The 14,918-nt window shown below is 41.9% G+C and overlaps 1 protein-coding gene across 5 annotated transcripts in view; it reads left to right on the top strand.

Moving 5' to 3' along the window:
• The first annotated feature begins 9,741 nt into the window (after positions 1–9,741).
• Positions 9,742–14,918, top strand: part of palm1a (paralemmin 1a) — a 65,983-nt gene continuing 60,806 nt past the window's right edge. The window contains exon 1 of one of the 5 annotated variants that reach the window (XM_014216048.2): positions 9,742–10,155. In XM_014216048.2, the coding sequence (XP_014071523.1) occupies positions 10,151–10,155 (5 nt within the window). In that variant the 5' untranslated portion in view covers positions 9,742–10,150. Of the gene's footprint in view, positions 10,156–10,982; positions 11,300–14,918 lie in introns of those variants that run through there. The other 4 variants (XM_014216049.2, XM_014216050.2, XM_014216051.2 and 1 more) reach the window with 4 other exon arrangements.

Below are 14,918 nucleotides of genomic sequence, written 5' to 3'. Positions count from 1 at the left end.
AAAAATGTGCACACCATATACTGTATGCTGAGTGTACAAAACATTAAGAACACCTGCTCTATCCATGACATAGACTGACCAGGTGAATCCAGGTAAAAGCTATGATCCTTTATTGATGTCACTTGTTAAATCCACTTCAGTCAGTGTAGATGAAGGGGAGGAGACAGGTTAAAGAAGGATTTGTAAGCCTTGAGACAATTGATACATGGATTGTGTGTGTGCCATTCAGAGGGTGAATGGGCAAGACAAAATATTTAAGTGCCTTTGAACGGGGTATGGTAGGCGCACCGGTTTGTGTCAAGAACTGCAACGCTGCTGGGTTTTTCTTGCTCAACAGTTTCCCGTGTGTATCAAGGATGGTCCACCAGCCAAAGGACATCCAGACCAATTGACACAACTGTTGGAAGCATTGGAGTCAACATGGGCGCCAGCATCCCTGTGGAATGCTTTCGACATCTTGTAGAGTCCATGCCCTTATGAATTGAGGCTGTTCCGAGGGGAAAAAGGTGTGCAGCTCAATATTAGGAAGGTGTTCCTAATGTTTTTTCTCCTCAGTGTATATAACTCTACAGGAGCCAGAAATGTAGATGGTTCTACAAGTCTACAGTAGGTGGCAGATTCCTCCACTAAATGGAATGTCTTGGTTGATTGATGGTCAATGCAGTACAGTCAGTACAGTATTGCAGTAGAGAAGAGAGGATAATGTCTAATCCTGTGAGAGCCTATAAGAACCAGTGTAACCTCAATGTGTGACATGATGCACATCGTGTCTGAAAATGGAATTTGGGAAATTGAATGAAGCTGAGTGAAATCAGAGTTTGTGTTTATTTTCCTTATTTCACAAGTATTTCCAGGCCAATGAAATGTCGTGGATGATGCAGTCATAATTTAACTGGAGTAAATATATTTCATTGATTTCATTGTTTCAAGAGTTATCTTTGTTTGTTTATGATTATGCATCTATATGTAAAAAAGACAACCATTTCTCATTAGCTGACTTTTCAGATAATTTACTAGTAAATATTTAATTACTAATAGGCCTACATTTATTAACATCATGTTTCAACATTAATAAACCATATTACACCAGATAATAAGAATTTGTGATTCTTAATTCCGCCTTTCCAAATATCTCTTTATTGATAGTTTGAGAGAAACCTCTATTAAAGGGATAGTTTAGTAGTTTTGGAGTAAACTATCTACTAACAGTGGGCCAATGAACAAAATACTAAAATACAGTTTGAGTGAACTATCCCTTTAATAGTGGGTGCTATTGTAAATAATGACCTAAAACAACACTGACCTCCTTAACGGCTTCAAACCAATTCCACCCCACATTGATTTAGCCTAGCAATCATTCCACATGTGTGACCATTGGCAGGGTACGAAAAAAGTGACCTATTTCTGCTACTGAACACACATAGTATGCTGGAGTCCAGTTATCGATTCTTCAATCGCTGAAATCAGAGTCACAAAATGTTGCACCATAAACAATAGCAATGGTTGGCCAAAAGTGGGCACTGTCACAAGACAGCAATGGTCATATTTAGAGACTTTAGTTTCAATGATAGACATGGACTCTAGCTAATTTAATTGCAATGAAAGTAATTGAAAGCGGTTACACTGTCTATGTCCCTGTACCTGGCAGATCACCATTGGTCTGTGGAAGTTGATGGAACAATGTTTGGAAACCTCTTGTCTGGAGCTAATAATGTCTATGTCCAAAGTCCTTCAGAAAGTTTGCAATATATCTGTTTTACGACAGCAACATTTTGACTGTATTCATGGTGGTTTCCCGTGATTATTAGATTAGAGAACAAAAACTTGAATGTCCTCATTGTGGCAACTCATTTGCAGTTATGGATACGATCATCTTTTAGCAGTGCATGTAGACCAAGGTGTCACGGTTGTCGTAGGAATGAGCGGACCAAAGTGCAGCGTGTGTCGTTCCACATTTTATTTTCACTGTGAAACTATGCGATACATACCAAAATAAATTGAATGAACAAAACAACAAACCGTGATGCAGCGTTACAAAATACACCTACTCAAAATCAATCTCCCACAAACCCAGGTGGACAAAAACCCTACTTAAGTATGATCTCCAATTAGAGACAACGAGGACCAGCTGCCTCTAATTGGAGATCATCCCAAACAAAACCCCAACATAGAAATACAAAACTAGAACCTGAAAACATAGAAAGAGAAAACATAGAAAAGCCCCCCTGTCACGCCCTGACCTACTCTACCATAGAAAATAACATTTTTCTATGGTCAGGACGTGACACAAGGCCACATTTTAATGTACAGTACAAGTCAAAAGATTGGACACACTTACTCATTCCAGGGTTTTATTTATTTTTACTATTTTCTACATTGTAGAATAATAGTAGACATCAAAACTATGAAATAACACATGGAATCAGGCAGTAACCAAAAAAGTGTTAAACAAATCAAAATATACACTGCTCAAAAAAATAAAGGGAACACTAAAATAACACATCCTAGATCTGAATGAATGAAATAATCTTATTAAATACTTTTTTCTTTACATAGTTGAATGTGCTGACAACAAAATCACACAAAAAGAATCAATGGAAATCCAATTTATCAACCCATGGAGGTCTGGATTTGGAGTCACACTCAAAATTAAAGTGGAAAACCACACTACAGGCTGATCCAACTTTGATGTAATGTCCTTAAAACAAGTCAAAATGAGGCTCAGTAGTGTGTGTGGCCTCCACGTGCCTGTATGACCTCCCTACAACGCCTGGGCATGCTCCTGATGAGGTGGCAGATGGTCTCCTGAGGGATCTCCTCCCAGACCTGGACTAAAGCATCCGCCAACTCCTGGACAGTCTGTGGTGCAACGTGGAGTTGGTGGATGGAGCGAGACATGATGTCCCAGATGTGCTCAATTGGATTCAGGTCTGGGGAACGGGCGGGCCAGTCCATAGCATCAATGCCTTCCTCTTGCAGGAACTGCTGACACTCTCCAGCCACATGAGGTCTAGCATTGTCTTGCATTATGAGGAACCCAGGGCCAACCGCACCAGCATATGGTCTCACAAGGGGTCTGAGGATCTCATCTCGGTACCTAATGGCAGTCAGGCTACCTCTGGCGAGCACATGGAGGGCTGTGCGGCCCCCCAAAGAAATGCCACCCCACACCATGACTGACCCACCACCAAACCGGTCATGCTGGAGGATGTTGCAGGCAGCAGAACGTTTTCCACGGCGTCTCCAGACTGTCACGTCTGTCACATGTGCTCAGTGTGAACCTGCTTTCATCTGTGAAGAGCACAGGGCGCAAGTGGCGAATTTGCCTATCTTGGTGTTCTCTGGCAAATGCCAAACGTCCTGCACGGTGTTGGGCTGTAAGCACAACCCCCACCTGTGGACGTCGGGCCCTCATACCACCCTCATGGAGTCTGTTTCTGACCGTTTGAGCAGACACATGCACATTTGTGGCCTGCTGGAGGTCATTTTGCAGGGCTCTGGCAGTGCTCCTCCTGCTCCTCCTTGCACAAAGGCGGAGGTAGCGGTCCTGCTGCTGGGTTGTTGCCCTCCTACGGCCTCCTCCATGTCACCTGATGTACTGGCCTGTCTCCTGGTAGCGCCTCCATGCTCTGGACACTACGCTGACAGACACAGCAAACCTTCTTGCCACAGCTCGTATTGATGTGCCATCCTGGATGAGCTGCACTACCTGAGACACTTGTGTGGGTTGTAGACTCTGTCTCATGCTACCACTAGAGTGTAAGCACCGCCAGCATTCAAAAGTGACCAAAACATCAGCCAGGAAGCATAGGAACTGAGAAGTGGTCTGCGGTTACCACCTGCAGAACCACTCCTTTATTGGGGGTGTCTTGCTAATTGCCTATAATTTCCACCTGTTGTCTATTCCATTTGCACAACAGCATGTGAAATTTGTCAATCAGTGTTGCTTCCTAAGTGGACAGTTTGATTTCACAGAAGTGTGATTGACTTTTTGAGCAGTATATGTTATATTTGAGATTCTTCAAAGTAGCCACCCGTTGCACACTCTTGGCATTCTCTCAACCAGCTTCCGTCACCTGGAATGCATTTCAATTAACAGGTGTGCCTTGTTAAAAGTTAATTTGTGGAATTTCTTTCCTTCTTAATGTGTTTGAGCTAATCAGTTGTGTTGTGACAAGGTAGGGGTGGTATACAGAAGATAGCCCTATTTGCTAAAAGACCAAGTCCATATTGTGGCAAGAACAGATCAAATAAGCAAAGAGAAATGACAGTCCATCATTACTTTAAGACATGAAGGTCAGTCAATCAGGAACATTTCAGGAACTTTGAAAGTTTCAAGTGCAGTCACAAAAACGATCAAGCACTATGATGAAACTGGCTCTCATGAGGACCGCCATAGGAAAGGAAGACCCAGAGTTACCTCTGCTGCAGAGGATAAGTTCATTAGAGTTACCAGCCTCAGAAATTGCAGCCCAAATAAATGCTTCACAGAGTTCAAGTAACAGACATATCTCAACATCAACTGTTCAGAGGAGACTATGTGTATCAGGCCTTCATGGTTGAATTGATGCAAAGAAACCACTACTTAAGGACGCCAATAAGAAGAAGAGACTTGCTTGTACCAAGAAAAAATATCAATAGACATTAGACCAGTGGAAATCTGTCCTTTGGTCTGATGAGTCCAAATTTTAGATTTTTGGTTCCAACCACTTTGTCTTTGTGAGACGCAGAGTAGGAGATCGGATGATATCCGCATATGTGGTTCCCACCATGAAGCATGGAGGAGGAGGTGTGATGGTGTGGGGGTGCTTTGCTGGTGATTGCTGGGCTGTGATTTATTTAGAATTCAAGGCACAGTTAACCAGTATGGCTACCACAGCATTCTGCAGCGATACGCCATCCCTTCTGGTTTGCACTTAGTGGGACTATCATTTGTTTTTCAACAGAACAATGACCCAAAACACACCTCCAGGCTGTGTAAGGGCTATTTGACCAAGGAGAGTGATGGAGTGCTGCATCAGATGACCTGGCCTCCACAATCACCCGACCTCAACCCAATTGAGATGATTTGGGATGAGTTGGATCGCAGAGTGGAGGAAAAGCAGCCAACAAGTGCTCAGCATTAGTGGGAACTCCTTCAAGACTGTTGGAAAAGCATTCCTCATGAAGCTGGTTGAGAGAATACCAAGAGTTTGCAAAGCTGTCTTTTTTGTTTTTTATTTTTTAATTTAACCTATATTTAACCAGGCAAGTCAGTTAAGAAACCATTCTTATTTATCATGAAGGCAAAGGGTGGCTACTTTGAAGAATCTCAAATATAACATATAGAGTGGTAAGAAAAAGTATGTGAACCCTTCAGAATTATGTGGATTTCTGCATAAATTGGTCATACAATTAGATCTTATCTTCATCTAAGTCACAACAACAGACAAACACAGTGTGCTTAAACTAATAACACACAAATGATTGTATTTTTCTTGTCTATATTGAATACATCATTTAAACATTCACAGTGTAGGTTGGAAAAATTATGTGAACCCCTAGGCTAATGACTTCTCCAAAAGCTAATTGGAGTCAGGAGTCAGCTAACCTGGAGTACAATCTTTGAGACGAGATTGGAGATGTTGGTTAGAGCTGCCCTGCCCTATAAAAAACACTCACAAAATTTGAGTTTGCTATTCACAAGAAGCATTGCCTGATGTGAACCGTGCCTCGAACAAAAAAAAGATCTCAAGATCAAGAATTGTTGACTTGCATAAAGCTGGAAAGGGTTACAAAAGTATCTCTAAAAGCCTTGATGTTCATCAGTCCACGATAAGACAAATTGTCTGTAAATTGAGAAAGTTCAGCACTGTTGCTACTCTCCCAAGGAGTGGCTGTCCTGCAAAGATGTCTGCAAGAGCACAGCGCAGAATGCTCTGTTGACGACTCTAAAACACTAAACAAGAATGGTGTTCATGGGAGGACACCACGGTAGAAGCCGGGTTTAAAAAAAAAAAAAGTGCTCCTTTGCACCCCAGCATCTCTACTTACACATTCATCTTCTGCACATCTATCACTCCAGTGTTTATTTGCTAAATTGTAATTATTTCACCACTATGGCCTATTTATTGCCTTACCTCCCTTATCTTACCCCATTTGCACACACTCTATATAGACTTTTTTCTATTGTGTTATTGACTGTATGTTTGTTTATTCCATGTGTAACTCTGTGTTGTTATTTGTGTCGCACTGCTTTGCTTTATCTTGGCCAGTTCGCAGTTTTTTTTTCACCTTTATTTAACCAGGTAAGCCAGTTGAGAACAAGTTCTCATTTACAACTGCGAACTGGCCAAGATAAAGCAAAGCAGTGCGACACAAACAACAACACAGAGTTACACATGGAATAAACAAACGTACAGTCAATAACACAATAGAAAAGTCTATATGCAGTGTGTGCAAATGAAGTAAGATTAGGGAGGTAAGGCAATAAATAGGCCATAATGGTGAAATAATTACAATTTCACAATTAAACACTGGAGTGATAGATGTGCAGAAGATGAATGTGCAAGTAGAGATAATGGGGTGCAAAGGAGATTTTTTTTAAAAATATAAATAAAATAAATACAATATGGGATGAGGTAGTTGGATGGGCTATTTACAGATGGGCTATGTACAGGTGCAGTGATCTGTAAGCTGCTCTGATAGCTGATGCTTAAAGTTAGTGAGGGAGATATGAGTCTCCAGCTTCAGTGATTTTTGCAATTTGTTCCAGTCATTGGCAGCAGAAAACTGTAAGGAAAGGCGGCCAAAGGAGGAATTGGCTTTGGGGGTGACCAGTGAAATATACCTGCTGGAGCGCGTGCTATGGGTGGGTGCTGCTATGGTGACCAGTGCGCTGAGATAAGGTGGGGCTTTACCTAGCAAGGACTTATAGATGAACTGGAGCCAGTGGGTTTGGCGACGAATATGAAGTGAGGGCCAGCCAACGAGAGCATACAGGTTGCAGTGGTGGCTAGTATATGGGGCTTTGGTGACTAAACGGATGGCACTGTGATAGACTGCATCCAATTTGCTGAGTAGAGTGTTGGAGGCTATTTTGTAAATGACATTGCCGAAGTCAAGGATCGGTAGGATAGTCAGTTTTACAAGGGTATGTTTGGCAGCATGAGTGAAGGATGCATTGTTGCGAAATAGGAAGCCAATTCTAGATTTAATTTTGGATTGGAGTTGCTTAATATGAGTCTGAAAGGAGAGTTTACAGTCTAACCAGACACCTAGGTATTTGTAGTTGTCCACATATTCTAAGTCAGAACCATCCAGAGTAGTGATGCTAGGCGGGCGGGCAGGTGCGGGCAGCGATCGGTTAAAGAGCATGCATTTAGTTTTACTTGCATTTATGAGCAGTTGGAGGCCACAGAAGGAGAGTTTTATGGCATTGAAGCTCGTCTGGAGGTTAGTTAACACAGTGTCCAAAGAAGGGCCAGATGTATACAGAATGGTGTCGTCTGCGTAGAGGTGGATCAGGGAATCAATCGCAGCAAGAGCGACATCGTTGATATATACAGAGAAAAGAGTCGGCCCGAGAATTGAACTCTGTGGCAGCCCCATAGAGACTGCCAGAGGTCCGGACAACAGGCCCTCTCCGATTTGATACACTGAACTTGATCTGAGAAGTAGTTGGTGAACCAGGCGAGGCAGTCCTTTGAGAAACCAAAGCTGTTGAGTCTGCCGATAAGAATGTGGTGATTAACAGAGTCAAAAGCCTTGGCCAGGTCTATGAATACGGCTGCAGAGTATTGTCTTTTGTCGATGGTGATTATGATATCATTTAGGACCTTGAGCGTGGCTGAGGTGCACCCATGACCAGCTCGGAAACCAGATTGCATAGCGGAGAAGGTATGTTGGGATTCAAAATGGTCGGTGATCTGTTTGTTAACTTGGCTTTCAAAGACCTTAGAAAGGCAGGGTAGGATAGATATAGGTCTGTAACAGTTTGGGTCTAGAGTGTCTCCCCCTTTGAAGAAGGGTATGACCGTGGCAGCTTTCCAATCTTTGGGGATCTCATACGATACAAAAGAGAGGTTGAACAGGCTAGTAATAGGGGTTGCAACAATTGCGGCAGATCATTTTAGAAAGAGAGGGTCCAGATTGTCTAGCATAGCTGATTTGTAGGGGTCCAGATTTTGCAGCTCTTTCAGAACATCAGCTATCTGGATTTGGGTGAAGAAGAAATGGGGGAGGCTTGTGCAAGTTGCTGTGGGGGGTGCAGAGCTCTTGACCGGGGTAGGGGTAGCCAGGTGGAAAGCAAGGCCATCCGTAGAGAAATGCTTATTGAAATTCTCGCTTATCGTGGATTTATCGGTGGTGACAGTGTTTCCTAGCCTCAGTGCAATGGACAGCTGGGAGGAGGTGCTCTTATTCTCAATGGACTATCATCGACGCTATCATCGACGGAAAAATGAATTTCCAAGTTTATCCAGACATTTTGCAGGAGAAAGTAAGGCTATCTGACCGCCAATTGAAGCTCAACAGAAGTTGGGTGATGCAATAGGACAACATCCCAAAACACAGAAGTAAACAAACAACAGAATGGCTTCAACAGAAGAAAATACACCTTCTGGAGTGGCCCAGTCAGAGTCCTGACATCAACCCGATTGAGATGCAGTGGCATGACCTCAAGAAAGTGGTTCACACCAAACATCCCAATAATATTGCTGAACTGAAACAGTTTTGTAAAGAGGAATGGTACAACATTTCTCCTGACCGTTGTGCAGGTCTGATCCGCAACTACAGAAAACGTTTGGTTGAGGTTATTGCTGCCAAAGGAGGGTCAACCTGTTATTAAATCCAAGGGTTCACATACTTTTCCACCCTTCTCTGTGAATGTTTACACAGTGTGTTCAATAAAGACATGAAAACGTATAATTGTTTGTGTGTCATTAGTTTAAGCAGACTGTGTTTGTCTATTGCTGTGACTTAGATGAAGATCAAATCACATTTTATGAACAATTTATGCAGAAGTCCAGGTCATTCCAAAGGGTTCACATACCTTTTCATGCCACTGTATATTTTGATTTGTTTAACACTTTTTGGTTACTACATGATTCCATATGTGTTATTTCATAGTTTTGATGTCTTCACTATTATTCTGCAATGTAGAAAATATATATTTTTTAAACAAAAAACTTTTGAATGAGTAGACGTGTCCAAACTTTTGACTAGTGCTGCAGTTGTGGCTTAAGGCAGCACACACAACTCTCTATAATGCACTATCGACTCAAATCAAATGTTATTTTGAGTGCATTTTACACTAAGGAAGAAAAGCTCTTAATAGCCCACTCAATGATGGTACAATTCCTTAGTTTGCTGTTAGGGCCTACGTTAAACGCTTTAGGCTAACAGGTAAGCAGCCTAGGATACACATCGTACAGTAGGTTGCATAAGGTATGTTTAACAGTTGTCATGTAGCCAACATTAGGCAATGGAAAAGGTATCTGCTAGCCTGGTTGCCATCTCAGTTCAACTATTACATTCAAGGAGTGGAATACCTAAAACGACTGATACTCAGACTTAGGTATCTGCAGTGAGCATGAACATATTGCTTATAGAAGTTGAGACCCTATTAGTCTCATTTAATAACATGAGTCCTAAATAATACATTCCTTGACGTGTCCTGTCCAGTGTGAGAATTCTAGCAGAGCTATATCGATTCTATGCCTACACTATTTTCTTATTTTCTATCCATGTGGGGGCGTAACGCCTCACCTAACTCGCGCGCGCTGCGAACAGATGATACAGCATTGCGCGGTATGAGCTCAAAAATTTAACAAAAGAAATCATCCTAAAACGGAATGGTGGGAGCACGGATGTGGAAAGTATAGAAGTTATTTTGAACCCATTAGCAAAGGCAAATCATTATTTTGGCCCTGATTTAAAGGGTAGTCTTTTGGCAAATTTGCTGTAAGCGCATTGCTCCCCACCAAAGCCAGCTACAGGGGAGGGACTGCCGATTTCTCGACTTTGCAGCTCTGAATGAAGGGGAGGGGGTCCGTAGACCGAAATTGATGGTAGTGGGCTACTGAGGAAGACTACTCCTCTTGATATTAAAGGCAAAATACACATTTCAGTCGAACACAGCAGAGTTGGTGAAACGGGACGGTGGTGAAACATGGAGTAAGTAGACTTTTGACTTAACTGCATGTAGCCTATTATTATTGTATAGACTAGGGTTATTCTATGCACTGACAATGAATGTTCTGGCTCAATTTGAACGATTTCGCCCCGGTTGCCACACCTGCAAAAGGGAAAGAATATGTAGGCGAGCTAATTGCACTGTAGGTCTTTTTGCGGGGTGAACTGGGGGATTTATTTTTTGGAAACAGTGAAGAAAGGATGTTATTAGGCGAAATTAATAATATTTTGATTATAGTCAACATTAAAACATCGCCAATATGCAGACAAAAGATAATGTCATGTTATTGACTTCAACTGGAATTTATTTGTCCGCTCTTCAGTGCTCAGTGTTGGGCAAGACATCAAGGCTTTTTTTAAATGTGCGCCTATGCTGTTAAATACTGGACTTATATCTAGACAGGGCAAAGCCGCATGGTCAATCGGCAGTCTATGTAAGGAATATCCTCTAACAGCTGGGGATTTATGTGAAATAAAACATGTGTCCAGAATAACTACTCCCGACTATATTTACACGTGTAATTAGCCTACCGTGGATTTGAATGGTCAACTATGACGACTATTTGTAAATGACCTATCGATTTAGGCTCAGTTTGTCTTTTGGGGGGGATCAATATGGGGAACGTGTGATGCATGCTGCGCATGTTCCTGAATAGCGCGCCGCATATGGGGGATCCTGAATGTCATAGTCCAGTGGTGTGCATGTCGTGCTATTTGGAAATAGGAGGGAGCGCGAGACAACGGTACCAGCCAGCCGTGCCTGCTCTTAATTGTGTGAGTGGTGGGTGCGCATGCATGTGTAGGAGCCGGGGCGTGCATGTGTAGGAGCCGGGTTTTCATTTTCTCCCGTGATGACAGAAATGGGCTGTTCCAACATGGCTGAGGGAGCTGATGCGGTTGCTTTACTGTAGCCTACATAGACACAGAAAGGTGTTATATGAAACGTGTCATTACTTTGTCATTGTGGCTGACTACGGGAGTGAACGTTATTTATAATAAGGGCTACATGGAGAAAATCGGACCTCTCTGAAATGAAAATGGATGGCCCTCCCTTCAGCAAAATGTATATAATCTAAACCGTCCCTGAACGCTTGAAAAAAAAAACAAGTGACCCCTTCTATACAAAGTAAGTGGATAGTAGAGAATTTGTCTACCGTTTACCCTAAATTCTTGGACAGACCAGAGCCTTAGAAATGCAGTTTTAGAAACTGTTCTTCATCCTGTAAGCATTACATGGCAGTGCAGGAAATTTGCTAGCACACAAGACTGCGGGACAGAAGGTTGTGGGTTCGCAGACCACCGTGGACAAGAATAAGGATGGAAAGGTCTCCTTTATAGTAAAAGCATTGCATGAATCTATGATTTTATTTGCAGGTCCGGGAGAAAATAGGCTATTAATAAACATTTCATGCAATGCTACGTCGTTTTACGTATTAGCTGAATCTTTTTTAATAGGATAAGAATGGACAGAAAGATAGGCCTGTGTTCATCTTATCATATTTCGCCAATGCCAAGTCAGTGTGTCTTGTTTGCAACGACGCTGACCCTGTTTGCAAATAATTACATCTGAGAAGTCATTAGGAATCTGAGCATGATACTTCAAAAAAAAATGGCCTACCTGGATATAGCAGCCTATAGCCTGATTTCGTCTGTCAAACAAGTAGGCCTACTGCTTATTTCTTAAATAGGAAGAAATAGGCTCCAACATAAAGCCCTCTCTTTGTTTGTCTAATTAAAATGAAGATGTGTTTATCAGAGTTGATGACCTCACAATAAACCAGATTCAAGAAACTTGAAGCAGCAGCTGTGGCACAATCAATGGAAATGGACAGCTCACGGTGCTGAAAGGAGGCAAATTCATTCGAGTAGGCATAATTCATTTCAACCGTCATGGGCAAGACACATGTTGTTTTTAATCAAAATAAATGATAGTAGTAGCAAGCTATCAAAGTTAACCTCTGGTCCTCCTTCTCATCTCTGCGCTCTCCTCAAACTCAACATAGCATACATGTAGGTTATAGGCTAGTCCACGAGCAAGTGCATTTTTTGGAATAGCCCTAATAAACTATTATTTTCGGAAGAAGCCTTTGACTCTCTTCCTGAACTGACACCGTAGCCCTACACAGCACAGACATTGGTTAGGCAGTTTGTGATCAACAAGAGCAGAGCAGGCATGGGCTCAGGGTTGGAATATCCATGGCGGTGTGTAATGCAGCCTAGTTGTATTTACACCAGACCAGCAGCTATCTTAGAAATAGAACTTTGCTCTTTGTGTCTCTGAGCATGCACTTCATAGCCGATAGGCTATGGATCATTTGATTTAGACCGCACTAAATAGCCTATAGGTGCACTTGATATTGCGTGCCCAGCGGAGAATCAGAGATGAGGGGCGGCATCTGGCACACATTGATATATAGCCTAATAAGCAACTACTTCTAAAACACTGAGAAATATTGAAATTTCATCAATTACAAATTACCTCACCTTCCCCTGGACTAGATTTAAAAAAAATATATACTAAACCCACCCCTTGACTGAAATTGAAAAAGCACGAACTCCCACACTTTCCTTCATGTAACCATTCTGTACATTTCCATCTATCCCTAAGTATCCATGACTGATTTACAGTGAGATTAACAAAATATAAAAAGTATACATGAAAATACAATGGGCAATAGGGGACCATGACCATCTTACATTGTTGCAGGCCTAAGAGCCCACTAATATTACAATGTTACAATGATTCTTCTTCTTTTTCATAGCCCACATTGCTTCCATCTGACTACCCATCACCTTCATTTCACCTGACATACTTCAACATCCTCAAGAATGCTATTGTTTATACATACCAATTTTGAACACTAAATATGTCATGTTTAACACAGTATACCTATTTTATTGATTGATATTAAGATTTGTGTTTATTGTTCCACATTTTGAAGGTGCCAGTAGTAAAGTAGAGCACAAGTGTATGAGCTGAAGTTGAAATTACGCAGTAGGCTCCTATGAGAGAGGATGTGAGTAAAGCTGCGTTATAAGAGAATATAGTGCAACATACACGTACCATACAGAGTGCATGTTTGATATCCATCATGGAGCCATGGACTTGTACTCCGCTTAAATCCAATTTGAGTTGATTTTGTCTAGGGATGGGAATTTCACTATTCGAATAGTATCTTACATTTTTGTTTGGATGTCTGGATATTCGAAATACATGTGTTTTTTTTAAGCACTGCTGAGCAAGGGAGAGAGGCTGGCACTCTATTGCTGCAGCTGCAGAGGAGGCGGTGAGTATTGTGGGTGAAAAGAGCCGAATGAGCTACTGTCGCCTACCACTGAATGTCTGACTGACTTGTCGTGATACCACCGCCTGGCTAACGTCTGCGTGACCCCTGTGTCTTATGCTGTTGCCTACCATTGGACTTCGGAAGCCTCGTTCACGCCTGATGTCCACCAGATGCATATGCGTTTTGTTTTGCTGGATGTCTAGCCCGCATTTTTCGTACTTGATGCACACGTGCTTCGCTTTTCGACCTGCTAAAAGCTAGCTAGTTGGAGTATGTGTGTGTACTTCCGTTTGTACCACCGCACGGTAAAGCAACGCACAGTTAAAAAGATTGAATGCATGCAGGAACACAGAACACAGCGCAGCAGTCTAGTGTAGCATCCCCAACGTAGCATTGCGGACTGCTGCATTGGCAATGAATGACTTCTGCCAGAACGCAAAGAGTTTGATGCATCTGGTTGACATGAGGTGTCACATTACTCATAAGCACTCAGTTACGTTACGCAGGATGTCATCTATTTCAATAGGGATGTCCACAACGCAGTGGAATCGCAATGCCCCCTTGTGGTTGAAGACTTCATTGCCAGACGAATACTTTGACATTTTCCAAACATTGCGTCGTCTTCAGTCCAGCCAGAGTCCGTAGAAGAACAAGAAGTTACCAAACCACAGAAGAAGAGAAACATTTGGTTTTTGGCGATGGCTTTATGGGATAGCTAGCATCTTGCAAACAATTACAGATTCCTATAAGTGAGTACTATTTTAATAGTAATGTTAAATAATACACATTGGCTTTTAAGCCAATTAGATTATATAACTGTTGCCTCCGATTTAAGTTTATTGTGATGGTAAGGACTTTTGTTTTTGATGATAATTATTAGGTGGAGGTCGCTAGCTACTAGTGGTATTTTCAAGCTAGCCTAGCTTTTAGCTAGCTAGCTAGCTGCTCTGCTGTGCAAGCTAGCTTGACTTGCTATAAAGTTGGAGAAACAAGTTGAGGAAGAAGTAACTTAACAAAACATGTTTTATTATCACCTGAAACAATATATTTATCTTGTCTTGAATGAAAAGGTAATATTTTACAATCTCCCAAAATAAATGCGATCTCTGACGAGAGACAGCCTCTCCTCCATCTTGCGTTACAAACACTACACCCACAGATAGAACAATGAGACAGATATTTCACCGGTTGTATAAATGTGAAGCGTCCGGTTGGCATTTCCACTCACTACTAAATATGGTGATGAAAGGAATCGCAGTGGCCAGCAGTGGTGGAAGATGGGGCGAGATTGATTTTGGCCGACATTCTGCACATTTTTTCCTCGATTAAACATTTGATCTCAATGCAGTTTTCTGTTTCCAAAACTAGAATCTGTAACAAACAGAGTAGACTATGTTTTGCAGACTTTACCCTTTGCCCCCCTCCCCCCAAAAAATTGCATTGTTTAGAAGGAGTGCA

Source organism: Salmo salar, chromosome ssa10 (genome assembly GCF_905237065.1).
Source record: "Salmo salar chromosome ssa10, Ssal_v3.1, whole genome shotgun sequence".
In the NCBI taxonomy this organism is placed as follows: Eukaryota; Metazoa; Chordata; class Actinopteri; order Salmoniformes; family Salmonidae; genus Salmo; species Salmo salar.
Note: the sequence above shows the minus strand (reverse complement) of the source record. Positions and strands in the feature narration are given on the sequence as shown.